The sequence below is a fragment of the Podarcis vaucheri genome (genome assembly GCF_965113315.1).
Source record: "Podarcis vaucheri genome assembly, chromosome: 6".
Taxonomy (NCBI): domain Eukaryota; kingdom Metazoa; phylum Chordata; class Lepidosauria; order Squamata; family Lacertidae; genus Podarcis; species Podarcis vaucheri.
This window is the reverse complement of record NC_138764.1, coordinates 70868843-70895781: the sequence shown is the minus strand read 5'-3', so window position 1 is coordinate 70895781 and position 26939 is coordinate 70868843. Positions and strand designations below refer to the sequence as shown.

General features: G+C 42.6%; 2 protein-coding genes and 1 long non-coding RNA gene across 3 annotated transcripts in view; 1 reads left to right on the top strand and 2 right to left on the bottom strand.

The window, feature by feature from the left end:
* Nucleotides 1–2998: 2998 nt before the first annotated feature.
* On the bottom strand, nucleotides 2999–4851 carry LOC309535323. Its single transcript, XR_014221181.1, has 2 exons — nucleotides 4284–4851; nucleotides 2999–3118 (listed from the first exon to the last, which is right to left on the bottom strand). It is a non-coding gene; the product is annotated as an uncharacterized lncRNA (long non-coding RNA).
* A 1073-nt stretch (nucleotides 4852–5924) lies between these two features.
* On the bottom strand, nucleotides 5925–23828 carry CAPZA1 (capping actin protein of muscle Z-line subunit alpha 1). Its single transcript, XM_082227667.1, has 10 exons — nucleotides 23690–23828; nucleotides 17125–17188; nucleotides 15918–15969; nucleotides 15548–15611; nucleotides 14047–14253; nucleotides 13146–13225; nucleotides 12156–12234; nucleotides 11479–11550; nucleotides 9973–10035; nucleotides 5925–6992 (listed from the first exon to the last, which is right to left on the bottom strand). The coding sequence occupies exons 1-10, from the start codon at nucleotides 23822–23824 to the stop codon at nucleotides 6852–6854; spliced, it is 957 nt and encodes a 318-aa protein (XP_082083793.1). The 5' UTR covers nucleotides 23825–23828; the 3' UTR covers nucleotides 5925–6851.
* Nucleotides 23829–24653: 825 nt separating this feature from the next.
* The window catches only part of ST7L (suppression of tumorigenicity 7 like), a 40700-nt gene continuing 38414 nt past the window's right edge, over nucleotides 24654–26939 (top strand). The window contains exon 1 of the mRNA XM_082227650.1: nucleotides 24654–24946. Coding sequence (XP_082083776.1) covers nucleotides 24736–24946 — 211 coding nt within the window. The 5' untranslated portion in view covers nucleotides 24654–24735. The remainder of the gene's footprint in view (nucleotides 24947–26939) is intronic.

Below are 26939 nucleotides of genomic sequence, written 5' to 3'. Positions count from 1 at the left end.
TGGGTGGGGAAAGAAATAAGGAAGGAGAGGAAAGCACAATTCTATAACCTGAGCTCAATAGTCGAACGCTTAGATGTGAAACAGGTGAAGAAATAAGTAAGAACTGTGAATATGTACAAAATAACTTTTGCTAAGTCTTTAATAACGAGGATTATGACTGTTCCTCTTGTTAGGCAGGCTACGGCTGCAAACCTCTATTCATTCAGTGGGGCTTGAGTAAGTAAGGATAGGATTGCACTGCGAAGCAGCAGATTTTAGGTACTGTTAAAAGGCACCAAACATTCAGTTATTTTAATATATTTTTCACTGCCATCAGAGGAGGCAGATTTTAAATTTCTGCCTCAGGTATCAAAATGGCTTGGGGCATTCTCTAACTTGGAGGCAGGAAGTTTGGCTCTCTCAGCAAGCTGACTTTCACCAACTCCCATTTTAGAAATTTATCCATACAATAGCGACTTAGCTCACAGATGGGTGCATTTTCAGATTAAAAGTGCATTACATTGCAATTCTGTGCATTTCTACTCACAAGTAAGCCTCATGTATTTCAATGCAGGTTAAAAGGTAAAAGGTAAAGAGACCCCTGACCATTAGGTTCAGTCGTGGCCGACTCTGAGGTTGCGGTGCTCATTTACTGGCCGAGGGAGCCGGCGTACAGCTTCCGGGTCACGTGGCCAGCATGACTAAGCCGCTTCTGGCGAATCAGAGCAGCGCACGAAAACGCCGTTTACCTTCCCGCCAGAGCGGTACCTATTTATCTACTTGCACTTTGACGTGCTTTTGAACTGCTAGGTTGGCAGGAGCAAGGACTGAGCAGTGGGAGCTCACCCCGTCACGGGGATTCGAACCGCCAACCTTCTGATCAGCAAGTCCTAGGCTCTGTGGTTTAACCCACAGCGCCAGTAAATAGGTGTAGAGTTGAATTTTCATTAAATATGCCCAATAACTCAGGGTGGCCCACAAGTGTTCTCAAAACCAGGTTTAGAACAGACACTAGTAGGTCCAAAGTGTAACTAATGTTGATTCAGTAACCTTTTAGATGGCTTTGTCAGTTTATGCAAACCCTCCCTTGATAATTAAAAAAGTTTTGTTCCTGTGTCTCAGAGGATGATCAGCAGTAGCTAAACAAATACGTAGTCGGACAATTCCTCCTTATCAGCATTTCTCCAAAGTCAAATATCCTTCCAAAATTATCTCCATTGTGATTGAGGCATCCCAATATACTGATAGACTTTGGCATTTGTTTTAGATCTCAAAACTGCATTGTTTAATCTTAAAAGCAAGACCTGTTAAAAAAAAAAAAGGAAGACCTCTTCCAACATACACTCCCATGCCATTTTCCCATTTCTCTCCCCATCCACCATCAGTTAGGAAGCATGGATTTTCTTGATTTCTCAGATGAACTTAAAATCAAGTGGATAGCAGACTTTTTATTATGTACTTCATTGCAGATTTTTAAACTTATGTGTAAGCTATTTTAATCTTAAACTTTATACCTACATTTTTATAATGATTGAAAAGGCTGCATATATGTGAGATGGGCCAATGCAAGATCCATTTTTATATGCATGAGCAGGACCGACTCCATCTTGTGTAGCCATCTCCATCTCAGTTATGCTTGCTAGCATCAAAAGCTTAAGGTGAAGCAGGACTACCTGGATGAATTTTACCCTTATGATTTCTATATAATCATATATCCATATATAACCAGATATCTTTATGATGATTTCTATATATCCATGTATACGAAGGGTGTTTGAATCATGAAGGCTTCTGCAGAGCTAAATGCTTAGATTTTAGAAATCCAAAATGACCTCTGCCCCATTTCTCCCTCCCCCCGTTCTTCTAATGCACTCAATGGTTCGCCAACATAGTAGGAAGCAATAAATCTGATGTGCTGGTACTTTCCTCCGTCCAGGCAAGCCCCTCAGCGGCTAAAAACAGGAAAACGCTAACCACCATGTCCCTGTTTATAACAGATGGTGTGTAGGAGGGTTACCAGCATTGTAATGGGCAAATAAGTTTCTTTTCTCCTTTCTTACTATAAATCAGGGGAAAGGTCAGGCTGATGTACCGTCTGAGGAAAGCAGAAGTTGGGGAGGATTCTTTACATGGTCAGGGGCAAGGTTTATGCATGCGCTCATTGGTTTGATTTTTGCTGCCATATGCGATTATATATGATTATGTCATGTTTTATGATGTATGTACTCAGGTATAAAGCCTTAGGGCGCTAGAGCTTTGGCGGCGCCCAGTCTTTGGAAATCATTCCACTGGGTCATTATTGCTCAGCAATAAAATACCACTTTCTTTTTCTCCATTGCTGTGTCTATCAATTCTTGGACACAATTTGAGTGGGCCACATGTACTTTAAAAATCCTTGCAACAAAGGCATGAGCCCAGATTGCTGTTGCATGCGTTTCATAATATGGTGTTGTGAGGAGGTTTGGTGCCCTGCGGGGGGAAACTGTCCACACAGCCCTAATTCTCTAGGATGTGGTTAAGCAGACATATACAGATAATTTCTGGTGGTTACCTATTGTGGAAATATTATCTCATTTACTTGTATGTATAAAAGGATTTGGAAACCCATCTGAGGTTTTCCAGCTCTGAACAAGCTTTGCTGTTTGCTTGTCAAGCTGTTACCTTTCTTGCCTGTAGCTAGAAATAAAATCTGATTCTGCCTGTTTGAAAGAAGCACTTCCTGGACACTCTCATCATTGCTGGGACAAAGTGACTCAGCCATGTCTGAACCTCAGATGTGCTTTCACCCACATCATATGGTATGTTAACATTTACAGCAAGTAATAACTTTTTTTTGGGGGGGTGGCACACCATACCCCAGCATTAAATTAAATGTGATATTACTCAGAGGCTCCTGAATCCAAAAGGCAAAATATAAATCTTTTAAGGAACTGACTAAAATACAGGGAAAATAGCCTAGCTTTAGCCCAGAAAACCTTAGAACACCAAGTAGCCCAAACCAAAGACAGTTACTTAAAGGCAGTCTTTAGCAATTTTATTCAAACTAAGTAGACATAATGAACTATGAAAAGCTGTGGCCAGATCATCATTTTCCACTGAAGTCCCTTCATTTATCCCATGATTGGTAACAAGATGGTAGCTGATTGAAAACAGGCATCAGAGAATAATAATGCACATTTTTCATGACAGTTGGAAGTACTATTGTATCAATACTGGCATTGCTGTTAATTTAGGCATGAAAGTTTGGGAATTGGGTGAACGTCAAGGTAGCCAGTTGCAGTCACCAGATTATTTGAGAAGGTAAAATGCCACGTTGAATTATGTGAAACATTTCTTCAAACTGAATAAAGGGGATGTTCAACCTAAGTGAGAATGGACAGGGTACATGAGCAAATTGTAGCAATGACACTCCAGAGGTTTTAGATGAAACTGATTATATGGTTCCATTCCAATTTAGATTCCGGACTGATTTTGGTACGTATTGCTCTAGTGGATTATCTACACTGGGGGAAGGTTAGATAGGGGGAGCACGTGACCGTGTATGTTGCTATATTCATAGGCTGTCTATCTCCATTATCAGGAAAACATGGTGGCTTGGAAATGGGCTTGAGGATCTTGATTTAGAGTTGGGCCATAGAGACAGGTTGCAGATTGTTAGTGGTACATTGCTCATTTCACTAACCAGCAGCTTCCCCAACAGAGCTGGTGCAGATGGCTTCCAATGAGTTGTTGGAAGAACCCAGGAGACTTCAACATTCACAGGGAGGCCAGCTTGAGATTTCATGGCCTCCATGATAACCATGGGGTTGTCCCAAACTGTCAGCCAAATGCACAGAGTGAGGCATACCCTCAACTTGGTATTTGGTCCAAGTGGCATCACTGGTGAAGTCTGGGCTTACGGTAGCACATTTCCTTCAATCAGAAAATTTAGTGTGTAGCCTTGAGCTGCCCTCAAATCCATCTGTCATTGGAGTTGAAGGTGGCCATATTTGGCTTGTGCAATAGCTGCAGCCTTGCCTGGATAGGATAACTTAACTGCAATAGTCCAGACATCAATCACCTCCAGATTATATCACTGCAATGCACTCTATGTGCCCAAAGGTCTACTCGGAAGCTGCAGCTGTTGTAGAATGCTCCAGAAAGACTGTAGGCAATGCTCTAGTAACAGCATATAATACCTGTGCTGAAATTGCTGCTGCATTGGTTGCCATTATGCTGCTAGGCCAAGTTTATTGTCTTGCTGTTGGCATATACTGTACTGGCCAGAATAAGTTGGGACCAGGTTACTTCCAGGAATGCCTTACTTTGTATACCATTGCCTTGTCATTTTGATCTTTGGGAGCGTTGCAACTGAAGCAAGACCACCTCCATCTTCGTCATAATTGAAGCAAGACAAATGCCAGCTTGTTGCAGGCTTACAACATAATCATGTATTCGCACTGTGATCACGCTGAAATGCAAACTTAAAAGAGGAGCAGAGAAAGTGCCAACCATAAGGGTGTGTGTGTAAATGAAAGGTTTAAGAGTGCAAGGGCATGACATTTAAAACAAGGGTATAAACAGGAAATACATAGCTAGTGGAAACTTCTGTCTTTGTGGTCAAGCTGGCAGTAAGACTATTTCAGGATGTCTCGAATGTGCAACCTATATGACCATAAAAACTGTTGTGTAAACAGATCAGGGTTCACCCTCTGATTAATTACCTGATCACTGCTGTAACCTTTCCTGCTCAAGCAAGAAATAAAGGTTTTGCTTTTAGATAATTCTTGGGCGTCACTCATCACAGTTAATGAGTAAAGGACTGGGCTGGGCAACTGACCTCAGGTGCGGTTTTCCCACATCAGGATACACATTCTTAGTATAGACTCCTGAGATTAGTCTTATGTCTGCCAATATCAAAATTGTTAGTCTTGCACTTTTGAATGTGATTCCAATGAAAAACAGGCAGACACCACAGTATTGGTATTTAGGTGCCTGCTTAAAATGTACCATTTCACCCAGGCTTTTCCCAGAGGGTCATCTTGCTATGTTGATATAGCCATCTGATCTACTGATTCTGATCTACTGATGCATTGTATTTTATTTTATACTGTTCACTGCCATGAACTGTACAGGATTCCTGCTCCCCCTCCTGCAAGCAGTGATGAACAAAAATTAATAAAGAAAAAAAAAGTTTTCAGAAATATACTACAGTGGTGCCCCGCAAGACGAAATTAATTCGTTCCGCAAGTTTTGTCGTCTAGCGAATTTTTCGTCTTGCGAATCACGAAATCCCATAGGAATGCATTGAAAATCAATTAATGCGTTCCTATGGTCAAAAAAAGTCCAAACAAAGCCAAATTTGGTACAACAACAGTTTATTAACTGCTCTTTAAAGTCACACATACTGTAAAGAGCAGTTCAAAAATTGAAGGGAAAATAAATTAACTTTATAAACAAAACATGTCTTTGTTTTTAGACAAAGGAAACAAAGTCGCGAGACGTTTTCGTCTTGCGAAGCAAGCCCATAGGTGAAATTCGTCTTGCGAGGCAAATCGAAAACGGAAAAACCTTTTGTCTAGCGAGTTTTTTGTCTTGTGAGGCATTCGTCTTGCGAGGTACCACTGTATGTGGAATGACAGGGCCTAGATTTGTTTTTAGTGACCCAGGATATAAATAATGGGATCTTTGTAGAAAGCTTGCTATAAAGATCCAGCAATAATGATTACCCCTGACAAATACTGCAATCAGAGAAAATGTGTTGGGAATAAAACAAAGGATGGTTGGAGATCCGGTATCAGAATTGGCATTCAGGACTAAATGGCCTTTGGTCCAATTTAGCAAACATTTTCATGTTAGGAACCAATTCCCAGTATCTCCAAAGTTTTTAAGGATTTAAAATCTCAACAAATAGTTAACCAAGCAGTGTTTTCTGAGCATGTCAAAAGACTGGTGACACAAAGAAATGCATTGGTGCAAATCTTTTATTGACCATTTAGACACGTCCATTCATACATCTCTGGTACAAATGCAATGAACTTGCCACAAAGCATTAAAGCACAAGAAACCCCAAGTTCATTAAACATTTACAGTTTTTCATTTCTGTAATTTCTTCCTCCATCTAAACAAAACATCTCTGCAGCAATCAGACAAGTATTAAAAAAGGAAAATGGAGAACCCATCCTGTAAAAATGCAGATGTCTAAATTAACCGTACTTCCAGGAAAGAACAACGAAAAAGTAGTTCACTTGAAGAGAATGTGGCTCAAGTCTATGGATTTAAAAAACAAAAACAACTCCTCCCAAAAAACACCTTTCCAGAGGACCTGGCCTTCTTGGGATTTCTGGGAGAAATCTTGTAAACAACCTGCAAACATGAAAAGCTAAGCCTAGAGGATATTGCTAGGTGGTGATTGGCAGTATTTTTTTTTTTTGGGGGGGAGGGACAGGTCATGACAAGTTGTATCTGGTGCAGGGCAACACCTTAAAGGTGCCAGCAGTCCCATTAAGCGGAATACAATACCTGGACTGGTGGCAAGGAAACAATATTTCCAGCACTACCCAGCCTGCATTTCTAGAAGGACTTCCTCAGCAAAGAAGTTTACCAACCAATCTAAGGACAGATCGTGCTGATCCCAAAGTGACCAAATGAAGAAAGCCTACTAGGAAATGCATGATTACTTTTACAAAGGAAATTTATGTTTACATGGCAGGGAAACGGAAAACAAGACAATGCTATGTGTTGACAGTCCTCCATAAGGCTAGAAAACCTGTTAAGTCTGAAAGCCCTAGACAAGTGCCAACATACTAGAGAACCCACCTACTTGGCATAGGACCACCTTTGCTTTGCTTTCTTTGCATGCTAACATTGCCTACACCACCTCTGCTCCGTCCTTAAGCATTCTGCATTTCCTTGCCGATCTTGTAGCTGAGGATTTTGTTCCAGTCAATCTTGGTGCGGGTGACAGGCAGTTGGCGACGTAAGGCTTTGAACGTGGTATCTGACATTGTCTGATAATTTTCACTGATTGCTGTCTGTAAACAAGTTAGTGAGCTAGAGGTTAGAGCTTGATGCGACATAAACAAGTTCCCTTAAGACTGGTTATCTCTTGACATGTTTTAGCTACCCCTTGGTACACTCAGCCAACATGGCCAAACAAATGGTAGAAGTACAGTCGTACCTTGGAAGTCGAACAGAATCTGTTCCGGCAGTCTGTTCCACTTCTGAAATGTTCAACTTCCAATACGCAGCTTCTGATTGATACAAAGCTCCTGCAGCCAATTGGAAGCTGTGGAAGCTCCGTTGGATGTTCAGCTTTTGAAAGAACGTTGGAAAACCAGAACACTTACTTCCGGTTTTCAATCGTTCGGGAGCTGACATGTTCAACTCCCAAGGCATTCAGGAGCCGAGGTACGACTGTACAGTTTAGCCTTTCTATGTCACCTCAATGCAAGCTTCTGAGTGAAGGCTTACCCATGAAATTAGTACAGTGGTGCCTCGCAAGACGAAATTAATCCGTTCCGTGAGTCTCTTCGTCTTGCGAAGCATGGCTATTAGCGGCTTAGCGGCTATTAACGGCTTAGCGGCTTTAAGAAAAAGGAAACAAACTCGCAAGAACTCGCAATACGTTTCGTCTTGCAAAGCAAGCCCATAGGAAAATTCGTCTTGCGGAACGACTCAAGAAACGGAAAACTCTTTCGTCTTGTGCATTTATCGTCTTGCGAGGCATTTGTCTTGCGGGGCACCACTGTACACTGTACACCTAGCAGTTCGAAAGCACGTCAAAGTGCAAGTAGATAAATAGGTACTGCTCCGGCGGGAAGGTAAACAGCGTTTCCGTGCGCTGCTCTGGTTCGCCAGAAGCGGCTTAGTCGTGCTGGCCACATGACCTGTACGCCAGCTCCCTCAGCCAATAAAGCGAGATGAGCGCCGCAACCCCAGAGTCGGTCACGACTGGACCTAATGGTCAGGGGTCCCTTTACCTTTACCTTACATCAAAGAAAGAAACTTTAGGACTCCTTTCTTTGGGGAAAGGCCACACTGCATTAGTAGTGTATCTGCATACAGGTTTCAGGTTCAATCTCAAGCCCTTCCAGGTAGGGCTGGGAAAGTATCCTGCCTGAAACCCTGCTAGTCAGTATAGACAGTGCAGAGTTAGATGAACCAATGATTTGACTCTGTACAAGGCAGCTTCCTTTGTTCCTTTAAAAAGAACCCCACATGAAATGTATATTTTCAGGACCCACACTATTTCTTACGATGGTAATTTTTGTAATTGTAAATTTTAAAACTGTTTTTCATGTTGTAGTTTAAAGTGTTGCAATCCACCTGGAACCTTAGGGTGAGCGGCATGGTTAACAATGACAACCAAGAGCCAGACTAGTGGTAACAGAAGATCCATGTGCTTAAATCCAGACTTGTTGCAATCATGTAGGGAAAAAAAGGATGGGAGTGATTGGATTTCAAAAGCAAGAAATAGCCTCTTCCTACACAACGGATCTGCTGCCACACCCTACTTAACACGGTCTAAAGACTGTCAATACTCTTGCCACATACTGATCTGGACAGGGCTTCAACACTCTACTGTGTATTTGGAGCCACTCTAATTCTGAATGCCAAGTGTATTGTTTCCTCCAGTTCTGCTATGATACTTTCCCCTTCTCCTCCTGCATATGGAACGCTGACTGCACCAGTGCAGCAACCTTTGAATGTCATATATGAGATCACTGAAATTCCTATAGCTCACACTGCTGATGACTGCAGACATGGGCACAAAGTCCACAGGAAGAAGTTTCGCTGCCCATTGTAACAGCTGAAAGCTGGCTCTCCAAATCTGTGTTTCTCTACAAACCAGAGATAAGTAGCTTATAACTTTCTTGATCATGATATAAATACACTTACAACTGTATGATGCCCCTGGAAATTATAGATGTATCCAGTAGACATGTAAGGTAAGAGTCTGAATTTGTACCACTATATATAGAAGGTGCGGTATAGTGCGAGCACTAGGGGCAAGATTTAGAAGCCTGGCAGGCTAGAGGTTTCCAGTGCCTAACCTACAGGCTTATGTTCTGGAAATATAGACATTTGCAATTGTGTATTATTCTGAAATAACTTACCAACATAGTCATGCCCTACTGTCTACTTCATTGGGGGTGGGGAGGAAGCCAGGTCAGAAACCAGGCCCCTAGTGTACAGTACCATGATGGGGAAAGTATCCATTTCCTGGAGTTATGAGTCAAATAATTAAGGATGGGAATGGGGAAGAGAATTGTTGCTCATGAGTTTCTGTTCTCAAGTCTACTCTTTATAGTTCTATTCTATCATTATATTCACTTTTAAATCCTGCCCCAGATCTTTCTTTATTAGGCAATTTGTATAATTATATAAGCCCTGTAATTATGCTTGCAGTGGAGCCTGGTCCATTAGGACAATTGAGGCACTGTCCCACCAACTAACATTTCCTCCTTAGCCACCCCCTTCCCATCTTACAACCAGTCCAGAAGCTGTTGGCTTTTTACCCCTCAGTCTCAGTGTTGCCTTTGCAGAACTTAGCAAGGAGGTGGATGGGGAACAAAACTAAGATCAGTTGGCTCTGCCTGTCATTGCCTCTGGCTCCACCTCCTGTTGGCTTCTTTGCCTTCTGTCCTACCAGACCCAATGGGCACCAGCCACATGTATGACTGTATAGAGAAGAAAAACTACATTCCTTGTCAGTTATGGTGCATCCAGTAACTAAATAAATACATAAATGGGGAGATAATACACAGATTATCAGAGGGCATTGCATGAAGGGCCTTGAACATGGGAACCTTGCTGAAGTTTGGCAGGTCCAGGCAGTGCCTGGACGATAGACAGCATGGGAATCCAATGAAAGCCGCTATTGAATTCTATTACAGAACAAAGTTGGGATATAAATGCAATAAATGGATGCAGCTTAGGATATAAAATGTTCTTCCTGTAATCTAAAGGTGTTAATTTAAAATAAATATTGATAAAGAGCAATACTCTTACCTGGTACTCATTTTCTGCATGCTCAATTATTTTAATAAACTCCTTGGCTGTTTGGACATCATTCTATAAAGATGAACAGGCAACAATTAGCATATCAACACATGGTCAACATCTTAAAGTTCCATGGGGAACTCACATTCCCACCCAAGCTTTGGAGTGAACATGAGTACCACAGCTCCCAATCCCTCAAGATATAGTCAATTATAGACATTATATTTTGATTTATTTTTAAACGGATTACTGGCTAATGGAATTGGTTAGTGTACCTGTTAGTGTTTTGAAAACCACTACAGTGAATGTTTTAAAATTCCTTTGCTACATAGTTAAAAAAATCAGCAAGTTTTAGGCAGAGACTGCTGTCCTTTGTAGGAAAACACAACTTAAGAGATCAAACATGTGACCTGATCTCTCTCTCCACCTCCCCCAGCAATACACTGAAGATTAAAATTTTGGGAACAGGGAACGATGATATGTAATCTGGAACTAGATTCAGGTAGGTAGCTGTGTTGGTCTGACAAAGTCAAAATAAATAAAAAAATTGTCCAGTAGCACCTTAGAGACTAAGTTTGTTCTGGGTATAAGCTTTCGTGTGCATGTACTTCAGAAACACTGAAACAGAAGTCACCAGACCATTATATCAGATCACCCATCTCCTACGACCCTTCTGAGAAAAACCCCACCCTCCCACTATATATAATAGTCTGGTGACTTCTGTTTCAGTGTATCTGAAGAAGGGTGCATGCACACGAAAGCTTATACCCAGAACAAACTTGGTCTTTAAGGTGCTGCTGGACAATTTTTTTTTTATTTTTTTATGTATTCTGGAAATTATTGTGCAAATTGGACAAGTATGCGTCAGCACTGTTCCAATAAAAGCATGGTTTCTTTGCAATTCTGGGATTGTGATAAAATATATTGAGAGAAAGTATGCATGTGGTACAGCATGTAGATAAAGCTGTTGTTCCTGACATTAAGCCTGGAGAAAGAATACTTCCTGAAGCCTGGAGTGTTTCTTACAAATGCCCTGCTGCCCACAAACACTCATCAGCAACTGCTTGGATATTTGAGTTTGGCCCGAGTAATAGAAACAGTCCCACTCCCAAGGTCACACAGTTCTCCCGATATTCATGTGTTAGGCATGAATATCTGCGGGGGCTATGCATGTAAATTTCTAAGGGAACTGAAAATGTCATCCTAAGAAAGCATACACATGTAGGCTCCCCCCTGCAGTTGCCAGGGATGAGACCAGAGAAAGCAGCATAGTCCTGCAGCCCCTTAATGGCAGAGCTCCCTCAGAGAAACATCCCCTCAAGCATAGAGTGGTTTTGGACATAGGAATTCATCTATAGAGCATGCCTTCCTGCATTGCTCCTTCTAAATAAGCAGTTCACGGTACTCCTTTTCTACTTGAGAATGGTACTCACTTCAGTAAAAGCCTTCCCTCTCTTCCCCCCCAGGTTTGAAAGCAAGATTATATGTAGTACAACGGAAACTTGCTGCACTCACCGACACTGCTACAGAATCCTGTATGTCTTTGTGACTCACCAGCTGCACATTACCATCTTCATAGTAATGCACCTAGATTAAAAAAACACGTATAGTTTTAAGTAGTATTTAAGCCTCTAACACTGCCTGGGGGACTATGTTGTGCTAAGTACTGTACAGGCAGAAGGGAAAGCTCCACCTCCCAACACCAAAGCTAAACATCTCAACAGCAGTTTAGCCTCTTCTCATAATATGCATCATTTCCCAAAAGTCTTTTTAAAAATGATCCAACTAATATCTTTCTTTTTGAACAGCCATTGTATCATGAAGAATCACAATGGCCAACTAGACAAAGACTTTGCCACCGGTAAGCTTTTAAAAAGGCTCAGTTAGTCTCAATATCAATTGTATTGTAGATAAAGCAAAATACAGGGCTTTGTTGCCTTAAACATCAAAGTGGGGCTGCATCATGCTCCAGCACATTTCATCTTGGCTATGCAAATCAGTGAGAGCCTTTTTATGCAGTCAGGCATGTTAACTTGCAGCTTCGAAAGTTCTACTCTGGGAAGGTACCAACCAACAAAGCACTAATTTCATCATTCTAGACTAAACCGAAAGGTTTTCTTTAAGCCAAGACACGTAGAAACTGCTGAAGGAAGGCTCATTGCATTTGCTGGCATTGCTTCTGTATAACTGACCTGGATCTTGAGCACTGCAACCACCTGAGCTGTAGGTGGTGTGATGGTAAACTTCCATTCTGACCTCCAGCGCCCATTCCTACACAGAAACAGAGCAGACACTTGCAGTGACCAAATAGCTCCTTAGAGCAAAAGTGAACTGGACAAGTCCTCCCGCCACCACAGGTTTATTGAAGCAGGCTAATTGTTTACTGGTCTCACTTGTTCGGGCAGATTTGCTTGGAATTTATATAGCTGACAACTCCTATGCAGATGAACACAACTGCACAGCTGAACTCTATCCACATTCTGAAAGCAGAGCTTCTATTGAACTACTGTTTTTATTAATTATAACGAAATAGGCAAAATTGAGTTATTCAAAAGAGCACTAGGAGTGTGCTCTTAGTCCAAAACACAAATGATTTGCCTGTGGTAATTTATTCTGACAGTAGATTAAAGCAACAGTTAAGTTAAGGCCTTTGGGCTTTGAAACAAGGCAGGCTACTGCCTCTCTTCTGATTCCGCTAAATTAGATATTAAATGCCTCCTTGTATTTCACATGCAGGTTGGTTTAAAAAAAAAATTCTGAGTCCATAGATGGGACCTGATTATCAGGATCACAGGCGACAAAGAAAGCTTTTCATCATGTTTTGAGGAAAAATCCTTCCTTTTAAGGTGAGACTTGCTCTGGGTGGAAATCCCCTATTAATGCCAATGGGTGATTTCACACAAATGCAAATAGCATCTTCAAAGGATGGAAGGGTTAAATCCCCCCTCTACACCTGCTACGATTAAGATTATCAGCCCCCACCTGATGTTATTTGCATTTCTAATGTCCACATAGTTTGGTCCAAAGAAGAGCAGGTCTGCCCCTGAGGAATTTAAACTTCCAGAGAAGGTGGTCCATTAAGTGACAGCAGATAGTTCCCTTTTTCAAGCCATGAAGGATAAGATGGACCAGTGTGGATTAATTTGTGCTGAATAAAGATTATGTATCAGAGGCATGCTTACCAGAAGTTTTTGGGCTGAAACTGGTGACTCTCAATGCAAGCAATGACTGTTGGCTGCCCATCTATTGTCTTACTGTAAACCTATTTACAGAAGAGAAGCTTACATGAGAGAACACAAAAACTTCAAACTCACCTGGCTTTAGATAGCAGCAGAGTGGGATACACTTTTCTGTAGGTTTATTCCAGACATGGCCCACCACCACGAGCAGCAGACAAATTGCCACCCAACTGTCATCTCAATTTCAGCCAGATGACAATTGTGCAGCAAGAGTTATGCAAATGGTCCTGTCCATGTGCTGGCAGACTTGTAAATAGTGCATCAATACCATGTAATAAACCCATGGAAAAACAGCTCCCATGCAACAGCTGTAACATCCAAAGGGAACCCAATTTCTTGGTAAAACCAGTTCTAAAGAGCACCAGGCTGAAACACAACAGCCTGCTTTCCTGACTAATGATGTGTTACTTGGGTGCCAATTTGTTATCCTATTCTCCCTTTTTGCCTGCATACCCAAATGGATTTCTCTTCCATTTTGTTTAAATGTCAGACATACACTGTATGTCATTTAAGCACAACACCATTTTACACTTGTCCTTCCGTCAAGGGGGAAAGGGAGGGAATATTTTGGTTCCATTTTGTAGCCAGAATAGGGAAGATGCTGGAGTTGGTTGAAGCCTATAAAATACATTTCAAGGTTATTTAATTCAGCTTTCATATTTCTAGGCCATGTGTAAGTAGCACACACAGTTTTTTAACCTCCCATTGCAACACAGAAAAAAACAAAGTGCTAATAATGTTAGCTAACGGCATCTATGTCACTGGTAGAGTCAACTTTTTCTGTTCTTTACATTAGTCAGCATAAGAACAATGAGTCACCAGAGAAGAACATTGGATACTTAACAGTACAGAAGCCATGTGGATAGTGATCTTTCACATAGGCCCTTAGTGCACCATCACAGGCATCCCTCCAGGTCTTCAGCGCTGCATCTGTGTCCTCTGGCTGGGGATCACTTGCTTCTTTCCTTAAATGATCAAATTTAAAGGAAAGCTTGTTCCTTGGGTCTAGAAATCGACCATTACCAAGATCACCATGTTCCGTAATTAAAACCTTAAAAAACAACAACAACAAAAACTATTATAGTTAGAACACTGGCAAGCCATTGTGAGTGCACCTTCTTACAGGCTTCCTTGGCTCTTGTTTCAGGTACAGTGGCATCTCGGTTTAGGAACTTAATCCATCCGGAAATCCATTCTTAAACTGAAATCGTTCTTAAACTGAAGCACACTTTCCCTAATGAGGCCTCCCGCCACCAGTGCCCTTCCACTGTTTGGATTCCATTCTTAGACCAAGGTAAAGTTCGCAAACTGGGACACTATTTCCGGTTTTGCAGAGTTCGTAAACAGGGCTGTTCTTAAACCGAGGTACCACTGTACATTAAAAAACCAAAACAAAACAGATCCTTCTCTGTTTGCAAGAGGGACCCTTGAGAAATATTAAGTAACCCAATTCTGAAAGGGCCAAGTTAAGAAAAGGCAGAAGCACAAAACTGGATCATATCGGTGGCTGATGTATAACCCTGCACCACCACTAGCTTCCTGGGAAGGTGGAAAACCCCTATGAGGAAAGCATATTCCTCAAGGAAGAGACTACTCAACAGCTTTGCTGAACAGGAAGCCTTATATCTCTTTTCAAACTCAACATTAATTAGTATATTCTTCATAAAACTTGGTAAGCCCTCCCCCTCCCATCATTGTCACCCCACCTCAATGCCCTTGATGAAGCATTTTCTCCCTTTGCTCCAGCTGCTTCACTACCTTGCTGGTATCAAGTCCACCTTCAAACCTGAAGTGGTTTCGGGGGGAGGGGAGGGAAATTTGGTTGAAGCATATTTAAGGAAAGCTTGGGCACATAATGAATCACCTGCTTGCTTTCCCCAACATGTAGCCAGAAGTCACATTCCCCTTAGCTGGGGTGCAGTCTTGTCTTCACCCTATTCCACCCCTCCTGAGGCTATAGAGCTTCCTGTTCCTGCAGGGGGAGTTGGAGGAGGTTTTGGGGAGCAAGCAATGAAGCCAGCCATAATCTTTCCAGCTTCTCACCAGATTCAATACTTTAAAGCAGTACTGCGCCACATATTAAAAACTACACTTTTTTATAGTGCATTAAAATACAGGCATGCTCAAAATTCTCTCCTTCACCACACACGTGATGTCCAGTGCCAATATATGCAACCTGAATGACATCCCAAGATCTCCAACCTTTAATCATTCCCACAAGAACAAGCATTTTGGAAGCATAAAGGGGGGTGGGGGAGACCAGGCACAGAAGAGGTCTTAATAGCTAGTTACCCATGAAGTTCAATATCCAAACACCATGGAGAATCGAAAGGAGAATAATTTACCTGATCATCATATCCTTCTATCTTCACAGGAGTGAACTGATCCATGTTGTACTGGGCAAATGCACTGTAAGAGACAGAAAACAAGTAAGAAAATATTAGATCCTGACTCTGCAGAAAGAAACACACATAGCCCTGCTGTGTTCAAACATATTTGCAAATTATGACCCTCTATTAATATTTCACCACTGCAGAAAGCATACAATTTCTATAGTTGGCAGGTTTATAGTGAACAAACTCACATCAGTATTGAAAACAATTATATACAGCAATCCCTCCATCCTTCCTATTTCAAGCTTTACTGAAGTGGTTTATGAACAAATTGCATAACTTGGGCTAACACAGATCCTAAAATAAAATAAGGAGTACTTACTGGGCTGCCCCTTCCCTAAGAAGATTGTCATTGTTAAGCAGCAACCGGACATCTAAAAAAGAAGAAGAAAACATTCATACAGATGAGAAACAATTGCACTGCTTCAATATAATGTTTACTAGCACACAGATAAATGTTTGAACAACAAATTGTTTGGATTGGATACCAAAAAATTTGTTCACAAAAGATAGTTCTCATTTTTTAGGAATGTGAGAGCTTCTAACAGAAAAATGAAGAAAGTGTGTTGCATTTAGAATATCCTCTGATATAGTGAGTACTTCTGAAAGGTATTTCCTTTTGAGGCAGTATTTTTCTTAGTATAGTATATGTCAAAGGATTAGGTTTCAAAGAGTTAAAGAACTATTCAGACTGGAGTGGAGGGAAATCAATTATACACCCATTTTTAGATGGAACCTAAGCAAACAGCTGACTGGCTGGGTGGGAATCAGAACCCCACCCCCTTTATTTCTTAAACAAAAACCAGGCTGGAATTCTCTACTACAATGATACTGGATACGAAAAAGGAGCACACTGGAGGACAGATAAGTTTTGTGTGCGAAATTTTGCATTTCTAGGAATGGCTCCAGAGAAGACCCATAATCTTGAAAGTTACTAAGGAGGCAGTTGACAAAAATACAAGTGCTACTTGGACAGTTCAAGTGCTGCTCCTGAACACCTTTTCTTTATGAACTACCGGAGGTAACTTTTATGCTGTGAACTGCCCTGAGATCTATGGGTGAAGTGCGGTATAAAAATTTAGTAAATAGTAAGTAACAACTGAAGTTCCCACTTTACATGTATATTGGCACCACAAAAGCATTCATGTTCACTCAGCAGGAAGCAGCATATGTAGTTTTATCTTCCTTCCCAGCTACTTGAATCAGGCAGCAGCATAGCAGCTATTTGTTTGCATAGCCCCAATTGCCCTGTCACACAAAAAATAAGATGTTGGGGACAGACCTACGTATATAAAATGCAAGACCACCAAAAGCCAAGACACTCACAAGCAATCCGCAATTTTTGGTACAGAAGACATTTTAAAGGCGAGTTTATTTATTAAAAGCACCAAATTCCCTATTTCTGAATGACAGTAACCCCAACAGCAAGAACTTTGGTCTTAAATATCGCCTCATAGGCATTCAATGATTATTTTGTTAACTGATAAAATGGAGAACTTATATGAATCATTTTGGTTTTTTTAACTTACCATTAAACACTTCATTGAATTCCCCAGGAGGTGCATGAGTGATGAATTTTGCAGCTATACGCACCTGCAAATAAATCAGATGGGCTTCAGTTTGTGCTCTTAAACAGATATTTAGCAGTGGCTGCAGTTGAAGCCACACAACATGCATGGTTGCAACAGGTGCAGCCACAGCAGAGTCATATTGCAATCCAGTTAACAGTGCAAACTGGTACCCTTGAAAGTCCCTGGTTATCCCATTTGAGAAACCCCGAACTAATTAATTATGTTCCTCTTTTGGGGGTGGGCAACAGCAAACTGCAATGTGCATAAAATGGGTCACTGAAAGATTGTACCACAGGGTACAATCTAAGTTAGAGCTTCTGTACCTTTCCCAGTCATGTACACAAGGTTCAGATTTTCCATTTTATGCAGGATTATGATGTTGAAACTTCCTCATCAACACAACTGCTACTGGTATAGATACCCTAAAGAAGAGATTGTCCCTTCTGGTAATAAAACAAATTTCTTATGATCTACTATCTGTTGTCATGTCCTCTCTTCCATATAAATGCACACAATGTATAAATTTAACATCCCCAAAATTTGTGATTGAGATCCTAAGGTCCACATTTTATATCAACAGGCCTAGTTTTTACATCAAATGAACATCCAAGTAAATCGAGTCAAATGGCACTCAAAGTGAAAAACATATTTTCAAGTAATAGTTCTTTTACTATTGATCATAAGATGACAGACTTTGGCAGAAGTAATAGTAATACTCTCCTGTTGACTTCAGGAATATCTGAAGTTCTGTCAGATTGCCTCAAAGGTTTTTGTTTTTTTTAATGGGATTCAGACATCTATGTGCTTACTGCATATCTCCCACAGTCACCAGTTGCCTGTGATGCAATTCATTTGCTGAGGATGCCTGGTTAGGAAAGCAAATGCTCCAGGTCAGCATTAAATCAGAACAGTTATGAGGTGACTGAGGGACTTCAAATTCCTCCTAAAGTACAAAGGATAGCAATCTAAAGAGATATTAGGGATATCTAGACTAGAAATGAGTACAAGGGATTGAGATTGATATAGGATGAGTTTCATGTTTTCTAGGCTATAAAAAGATAGTTGAATAAAAACTTCATTGAAAGTAATACACATACATAAAGCAACAAAACTTTCTCTGAGGGAAGCAAACATGGGATTACAGCCATAGATATTAAAGCCCACTTCATATACAGGCGGTGACCATTTTAGGCAGGTCCAACTGATATGCGATTGCTGATGAGCGGGTCCTTTTGGACCCAGAAGAGGGTGGAACGGGGTGTGGTGTGCTTATACATGCTCCACCGACGTGCATGGAGGCTGGGAACAGAACCCCTGCATGAAATGATTACTATAGGCTTCCTCAAATACGGCCCCCCCAGATGTTTTTGGCCTACAATTCCCATGATCCCTAGATAACAGGACCGGTGGTCAGGGATGATAGGAATTTTAGTCTCAAAACATCTGGAGGGCCAAGTTTGAGGAAGCCTGGGTTACTGCCTGTATTCAATTGTCCTACACAGGTGAGCAAGCTGATCTATGCAAGTTTCCCAAGTGGCATTTGCTCAGCAAAAAGACACTCCCACCATCACACAAAGCTACTATCTATATGCTTTTTCCAAATTTTAACGCATGCCAGAGGGGGAAAAAGCACATGGCGTGGATCCAAGGCAGATTTCATTGTAAACATTAGCATGCCTAGTTAGATGATAAAAACAAGCTTTGTTGTTGTTGGCACCCGTCTGTCTCGAGAGAGAATGGTGTGTGCTTCTGGGGGTGAAGTCAAACCACTGTGTTACCAGCAGTGAAGTGACCTCCTGAGGGTGCAAGCCAGGGCAATGTATATGGAGGTCCTGGGCTGCCTAGATGACAAGACACACACCCCTCGCTGATGTGATCCAAAGGAAAGGAAAGCAATACATTTGGCACCAGCTTAGCTTAATTTAGGGACTCCATTCTGGATTTAGCATTTTCTTCTCCCAAATATATCCCTCAAGGCAGCAGAGGTTTAGGATCAGAGTACAGTGGAACCTCAGTTTTCGAGCATCTCAGAAGCCGAACGATTCGGAACCCGAATGCTGAAAACCCAGAAGTGAATGCTTCCATTTTTGAACGAGCCTCGGAATTCAAACTGCTTCTGAGGCCTGTTTCTCCATTTTCTCAATGGAATTTGCTGACCACCCATTGCGTCTCAGTTGTTGAACATTTCGGAAGTAGAATGGTCTTCCGGAACGGATTACATTTGACAACCGATGTACCACTGTATTTCTTCTCCTATGGCTACCTTCCCAGGTAGGCAAGCCCCATCTGCCCCTCATTTCCCTCTACAACATGTGCAGAAACTACCTTCTTGACCACTGGACCCACCATTTGCTCATTTCACCAGAACCTGTCTTTGCATGTAGGGGAAGTCCATGTAGGGTTTGAGACTCATCAGCCACCCTCACCTGGTTTGGCCGGCCATTTGAAGCTGTTTCTTGGAGTGTGGCCGCTGTCTCATGCTGACAGCTTCTAGGTGAGAGCTGAGTGCAGGGCTGGGACCAAAGGTGGAAAGACTACCCCCAGAAGGAGCACAACGTGTCCCCCCACTAGAGGTACTTCCCCTCTCCCAACCCCCCATGTAAGTAAGCATCATTGGACCTGAAACAGATGCACAGCTGTACTGTCATGATTCTAAGAGCACTATACAAGTTGGCCTAATACATACAGCAGCACCATATTATCCAAAAGAAACCTGCTCCTATCCTCCTCCCCCCCCAAACTCCACCCACATAGATGTAGCCCTGAGAGGCACATAGCTGGGAACAAAGCCTCCTCTGCCTTTTGGTGTATGTAACAGAACTGGAACACAGTGTCTATCATATCATAATGCCAAGGAAGAAAAGGGACTGCTATATTTTGATTCTGAAACATGAATCTGTATAAAAGAAGAACAAGGAATGGAGTATTTCCTCCCACCACTACCAAGCTGCCACTGCTGTCAATGGGGGGGGGCATTAATAATTCCCTGGTGAAAATTACTGAAAAGCAACGTCTAGAAATAATTTCCCCCAAGACTTTCCCGAGCATTGCCCTAGATGGCTGAAAGTCTCCTTCAAACTATAGCATGTGCTTTTATTAGAAAGTGCATCTGTAAGCAGTAAGCATGACGCTCTGGTTGCATTAAAGCACTCCTACAAATACTGTGCTCAAAGAACATATTACTTTGTCTAACAAGCACCAGGATTCATTTCAATGGAGAGTATCGGATCCATTTCCCCTCATTTGACCATCTTCACCTACAATTATCTCTCAGGGGTACCCAAAAAATAACAAGCAGACAAAGTGAGAAACTGAAAGCAGGGTGGGAGGAGGAGGAATACAACCCTTTTGCAGTCTTTTATAATCCAACCAATAGCAACTTATTAAAACACAAATCTATTGTGGACACAGTCCTATCAAATTCATCACGGGTACTAAAACTTTTTTGATTGTTTTCAGATTTCAGATCCAAACTCAACTAATCAAAAAGTGTGTGTTCATCAGTGTGCTGAAATCTATGTTCATTTCCATTGTCTCTGACAAGATACCTATATCAAGCAATGAATGTGTCCAAGCAGCAAGGGAAAAACAAACATATACATAAATCACACAGCCTTATATTATTTCTTTAGAAAAATAAAGGCATAGCAGCTATGGCTAAGCTAAAAAATAATGCACTTGCCTTTGTTAAACTGAGCAAAGTTCTAGTTATTTGGTATGGTAAGCACTATTTTCAAGCTTATCAACAACCTGCAATTTTGACTTCTGTTTTCTTAGCGTACTAATGCAGACAGGTCCCCATCTGCTTCAAGTTCACATGAAAACAAAGCTGGAAGAAATTGATTTCCCTTCTCTGGAGCAGAAAATGCACCAAAATAAAGGTTACTGTATTTGGGTTGTCATGGGTACATGCAGACTCTACATATTCAGACAGACTGCAATCGAATATTGTGACTACAGTAATTCTAGCCTTTGCTGAATTAGCAATTCATTGCCATGTCCTACAGCAATCTTACTAAATTTAAAGCTGAAATTTCCAATACATAACCTGCAGGTTTTAAACTATGCAATGTATCCAAATCAACACTTCCTTGTAATTTCTTACTATACAGATTCTAGGTTTCATGCTGCCCTCAGCCCAATTTTTTTTGCATCTCTTTACTATGCGAATAAGAGATGTGGGTGGCGCTGTGGTCTAAACCACAGAGCCTAGGGCTTACCGATCAGAAGGTCGGCGGAATCACTGCGACAGGGTGAGCTCCCGTTGCTCAGTCCCTGCTCGGGCTAACCTAGCAGTTCAAAAGCACGTCAAAGTGCAAGTAGATAAATAGGTACCGCTCCAGCGGGAAGGTAAACAGCGTTTCTGTGCGCTGCTCTGGTTCGCAAGAAGTGCCTTAGTCATGTTGGCCACATGACCCGGAAGCTGTACGCCGGCTCCCTTGGCCAGTAAAGCGAGATTAGTGCCGCAACCCCAGAGTCGTCCACAACTGGACCTATAAGGGTCGCTTTACCTTACTATCCGAATACCGTAATTTTGCATAAAGAACTCTTTGCTGTGCACTTTGTGAACTGTTTTCACTCAGATTTAAATTAAGTAGTATAAACTGAAAGGAATAGCATTTGGACAGTGGAGAAATTAGCAGAACTCTATAAGTCATTAAATGCCAAGACTGGGCCTACAGTATAAAAACAAGGTCTCATTTGCCATAGTAGCCAAAGTAAGCAAAAATGCAACTTCTGCAGATTAGCAGCAATCAATGAATGGAGTGGATGTCTGTTTCCCTATCTTTCTGACTAGCTTTAAGATGCTTGCCCATGACCAGAGAAGAGCTACAAAAATGATGTGCATACTTACATGATTTGCTTATGTGCAACTGGAAATAAGGGACAAGAAACTGCCTAGTTACCATATTCGATCTCAGACAAGTATTCACACACCTTGTTTCTCATATCCTGCTGTCAAGATGTCATAATCATGGATATTCCACCCCCCTCAAATTGAACACTATAGGATAAAGCTCCAGGAGCAAAAGAGTCCATCAAATCTATCTGTAAAGTGATCAGCACTTTGCATTTCCACTTCCTTGCAAGTGGCTTAGTTAGAGGAAAACTGATTAGAAACAGAAAGGTAGGTATATGCCCTGTATTAGCTGCAGTAATATGTATGCGCTCTCACACACATACACCCATGCCATTCTTTCCCTGGCATGGTTCTCTCAGCTATGTTGCAGATCAAACAAACATTTGCTTCCAAGTCACTAGCTAAACATTTTGGTGGAAAGCAAATAAGATTACCTTTATTAGAACACTAGAAGGTTTGATGGTTGTATTTCCTCAGAAAGTGTCTAGGAGCCACAGGTAAGGCGAAAAAACTAACGTAACTACACTGAACTGTATGACACTGTTCCTGTCACTCAACTGCTTCCACCTCCTGCCTCAAGCACAGGCCAATTATTTCCTTACATTTTTATAATTCATGTATAAGCACACCTACTATTATTTGATCAAACAAATTCCATAGCCTGGATGTAGCACTCCTTTGTATTCCTTCCCATGCAAGAGGTGCTCTGATGGCATAGCAGAAATGCAAAAGAAAAAATTCCCTGGGTCAAAAGCATATTCCATTAAAGATCAAGAGACATGTTTGTAGACTGGACAGGCAATAGGATAGCTGAAAGTGATTGAGAAATATAGCTTCCTATATGGCACACACATTTCTTCTGCCCCAATGCCGACCCTGGTGAATTGCTTTGAAACGTGTAAAACCTGTTTCTCCAGGATCAACATGAAATTTATACATAGGGGATAACAATCCTTTCAAACTGCTCCTCAGCTCTCCACAAAAATCGCTCACTTGTGCCCTTGAGAGAACAAAATGAGTACTGTGGGTTCAATACTACATTTCTTAGCAAGGAATGTTATTTTGTTAGGCTAACAATGTTGGGATTTCTCCTACACTGGGGAATTCCTTCAAGGGGCACTACAACAGCAGAAACGCAAAATAACGTTCATAATGGTTGCCACTTCACAGGAACAGCACAATCCCCGCCACAGGTTGTCGTGACGATAAAAGTCAAGATTAAGATGTAGTAAATAAATACCGGACCGGTAAAACAAATAAACCGGTAACTAAATATCAGGCGATCAGAGCGGCATCGTAGATGAGCGTATGCATTTTCCCATAAAGCAAAGGAAGATGTCAATAAAACGGGAAATCGGGGACAGCCTGTCATACAATTTAGTCCCCCACAAGTCGAAAGAGGCACTGGAGAATGTTCTTGCAGTTGAACTTATTAAAAGAGACACGGCGGGTGGGGGGGAAAAGCAGAGAAAACGAGTCTCTCGAAATCGAGGAAGTAAAAGGAACCTTCAGCTCACGAGGCTTCACACTTTCAGGAGCCTTAGAATCACCAGCAAGAAGAACCGAGGAGGAGGATACTGCTTCGCTATGTGCACAAAATAATCGTTTTGTGCCCGAAGAACACAGAAACAGCCCTCTGCTCTTCCCCGGACAACTTATTACCTTCTCTTCATCCGACACCCGATCCTCAAAGTCCGCCATTTTGGGTTCTCTAAACCCAGCCCCACCTGTCAGCCCCGCGCAAAGCGCGCTGGGAATGGGGGCGTGGCTGGAGGCGAGGCACCACCCAGCCCACATGTCCATGGTGAGCGATGCGCTTCTTTGCTTTTTATTGAAGCGGACAGGCGCCATCTTAGGTACGGGCAAGCCTGCCCTTTTAAGGCAAAGCAATGCAACTAGGCGGCCGCTACTCGCTGTGCACAGCTGGGTGACGTTTACGCTCGCCATGATGGATAAGGGCAGAGCTACTCTAACGTGGAAGGAGTCGTCCGGCCACGCCCATTTAATGCCCCAAGGCGCAACCCTGCCCAGCGCTCAGATTATATCGGAGGCAGACACAGCGCACCGCAATACTTTCAGCAGCCCAGTTCTGTTAGCCGGACAGCATGTGGATTTCGCAAGGCGTGCTAAAAATTGTCTCTGCCCCCAAAAAACACCCATCATCCTGCAAAGAAAGGAATGTGGGAGAACGCCATTCGCCCAAATTCCTAATGGTTAAAAACAGGGAATGTCAGGCTACTTTCTTGTATCTGCGCGCTGTGCATCTCACATGTACAGCATGCATTCAGTGGAGCGCTCTTAGTTATTAAAAATGTATATCCCGTTTGTTAAAAAAAAACACCCCTTAAAGACCACTTTACAATGCCAAGCGGAAAAGCAATAATAAAATAAAAAAACAATTCCCGCGGGGGTGGGAATCACAAATCGGAGCCGCGTCCCTTTTAACGAAAAAAACTGCACGGGATGGCAGCCCTAAAAAAAAGGGAAAGAACAAAAGCGCCCCTTTTAAAACAGGCCGGCGGTGGGGGTGTATCTCCGAGGGGTTCCCTCTAAGGCGGCTAACAGACACGTGCGCGGGAGACAAGAGACGGAGCAGCGGGCGCGCTCCCGCTTCTCTCAGAGTCAGGCGGCGGCGGCGCGCCCGGCTGGTCCCTCCCTCCCTCCGTTCCTCCAGCCAGCCAGGCCTGAGCGAGCGAAGGGCGGGAGACATGGCGGAGAGTGGTCCTCCTTCTGTGGATGGGGATGCGGCGCCTTCCTCCTCCTCCTCCTCCTCCCAGCTGCCCAGCCACTGCCCTCGGCGGTGGGAGAGGCTGAGACTGGCGGGAGGACCCTGGGCGCGGACGCTGGCCCTGCTGGCGGCGCTCGGGCTCCTTTACTTCTTGCGAGGCCCGCTCCGGCTGCGGGATAACTTGGCGGCAGGTGAGGGGCTGCTCGGGGGGAGCGGGAGGGGAGAGCAGCTCTGTGGGCGCTGAGGGGACTCCGCCGCCGGGGAGGGGCGCGGGCTGGCCCGCCTCCTTTCCCTCCGCTGCTATGGACGTGAGGGGTGGGGGGCTTTGGGGCGGCCGGTTAGGGGGCTGTTTGGCTGCTCGCTGCCCCTCACCTCTTCAGCCCTAATCTCAGGTGCTTGAGGTGCCGTTTGTGGAAAGAACTCTGCACGTGCTCCGTGAAACTGGCTTTACGCCATTTTTTTCTGGGCTGAGCCCTGCTGGTGAAAACAGGCTTCTCTAGAGCTATGACTTTGCCTCACACTAAAATCTGGGGTGTGCTTACCTTGGGGTTGGTTGCATACAAATACAGGGTGTTATCAGAAAGGATTGGTTCTTGCAGGGCTCCTGGGCTCTGTTCTCCTTTGTGTTTTGGTGTGTATTTAAGTGCTTCTGTCCTTTAGGGGCCTCGTTATTTTTTGTCAGGTTATTTGTAAGCCAAGTTGGTTTTAAATCTTTTTCTTTGTGTCTGTTTATTTTAAAGATTGCAAGGCAGTCTGTAGTCCGTGATGTCTTCCCTTTGTCAGCTTTTTTTTTTAAAAAGCTTTCTATCATCTGTTGCTGTCTGCAAGCCCTGAATGATGACAGCATCTATACTACCAGCTGTCAGATCTTCTGTGTCATCAAAACAGAAAGAAACTAGACCTGTTGTTTGAAAGCTGCAATTTACACACAGTCACTATTCTTTTATTAGAGCAGTGAGCTCCATACTCCCCTTTTGTTGCTTTTTAAATTGCAGGCCTTACATAGTTGCTAAGTCTCATAATATTTGGTTGGTCTAAAGTTAATGGTTGGGGAGTTAAAAACACACTCTTAAGTCTGCAGGCCAGCATACAGCATGACTTACAGCTCAAACCTGTCCCATGTTTATTTAAAAGTAAGTGCCATTATATTCAATGGGACTTATGTCATATGGTTACATCCTTAGTATCAGATATTTTAATAAAACATTCCAAAGCATGATGATACATGCATAGGTAAAGTGAAAGGTAAAGGGACCCTGGACCGTTAAGGCCAGTCGCAGATGACTCTGGGGTTGCGCGCTCATCTCGCTTTACTGGCCGAGGGAGCTGGCGTTTGTCTGCAGACAGCTTCCAGGTCATGTGGCCAGCATGACTAAGCCACTTCTGGCGAAACCAGAACAGCGCACGGAAACGCCGTTTACCGTCCTGCTGGAGCAGTACCTATTTAACTACTTGCACTTTGACATGCTTTCAAACTGCTAGATGGGCAGGAGCTGGTACTGAACAACGGGAGCTCACCCCGTCGCGGGGATTCGAACCACCGACCTTCTGATCAGCAAGCGCTAGGCTCAGTGGTTTAGACCACAGCGCCACCCGTGTCCTCAATACATGCATAACTTTAGAACAATGTGTTCATGGGTTAAAGTTGCTAGGGAATGAAGGAGAGTCTGCTTATTTCTTTGCCTGGTGGGCCTACTGAGTTTTGCCATACTCTACACATGAAGCACTACATCAAGTAAGTAATGGAGTAACCTTGACTTTTACCTTAGGATCCCCCTCAGGGCTTAATGTACATGCCCTGCTTTTAACTTGGTCTTATTTTGTGTGTTTAAGACTTTGTCTCTTGCATGCTGTGGTTTCCAAAAGCCCAGGAAGGTAGACTTGTTCAGACAAAACTAGCTATACTGGTTAAATTGTGAGACTGACACTAATATAAGAGCTGTCAATTTCTCGTTGTCAACATACCATATTCATTTTCTTTACACTTTTTATCTACTAATCTCTTGCTAAATAACAATCAGTAGGCCTAACCCACAAACAAGATTCAGTGTTGTAGGTTGGTTAATAAAATGCCTCAGGTAGTATCTGTCTGGATTTTATGAATCAGTCCTAAACATTCATATTCAAAAGTAAATCTTAAAGAGTACAATGAGATTTACTTCCTGTTAGCATGCAGCAGTGTTA

Bases quoted from the DNA above. Each gene is read 5' to 3' on its own strand.
- CAPZA1 (XM_082227667.1), bottom strand. From the start codon at position 23,824: ATGTGGGCTGGGTGGTGCCTCGCCTCCAGCCACGCCCCCATTCCCAGC. The intron at 13,226-14,046 runs GTTAAGTATCCA...TTCTGTAAATAG, and splicing joins ATCCACATGGCTTCTGTACT to GTTTACAGTAAGACAATAGA. The intron at 12,235-13,145 runs GTAAGCATGCCT...GTTTCTGTGTAG, and splicing joins TTTCAGCCCAAAAACTTCTG to GAATGGGCGCTGGAGGTCAG.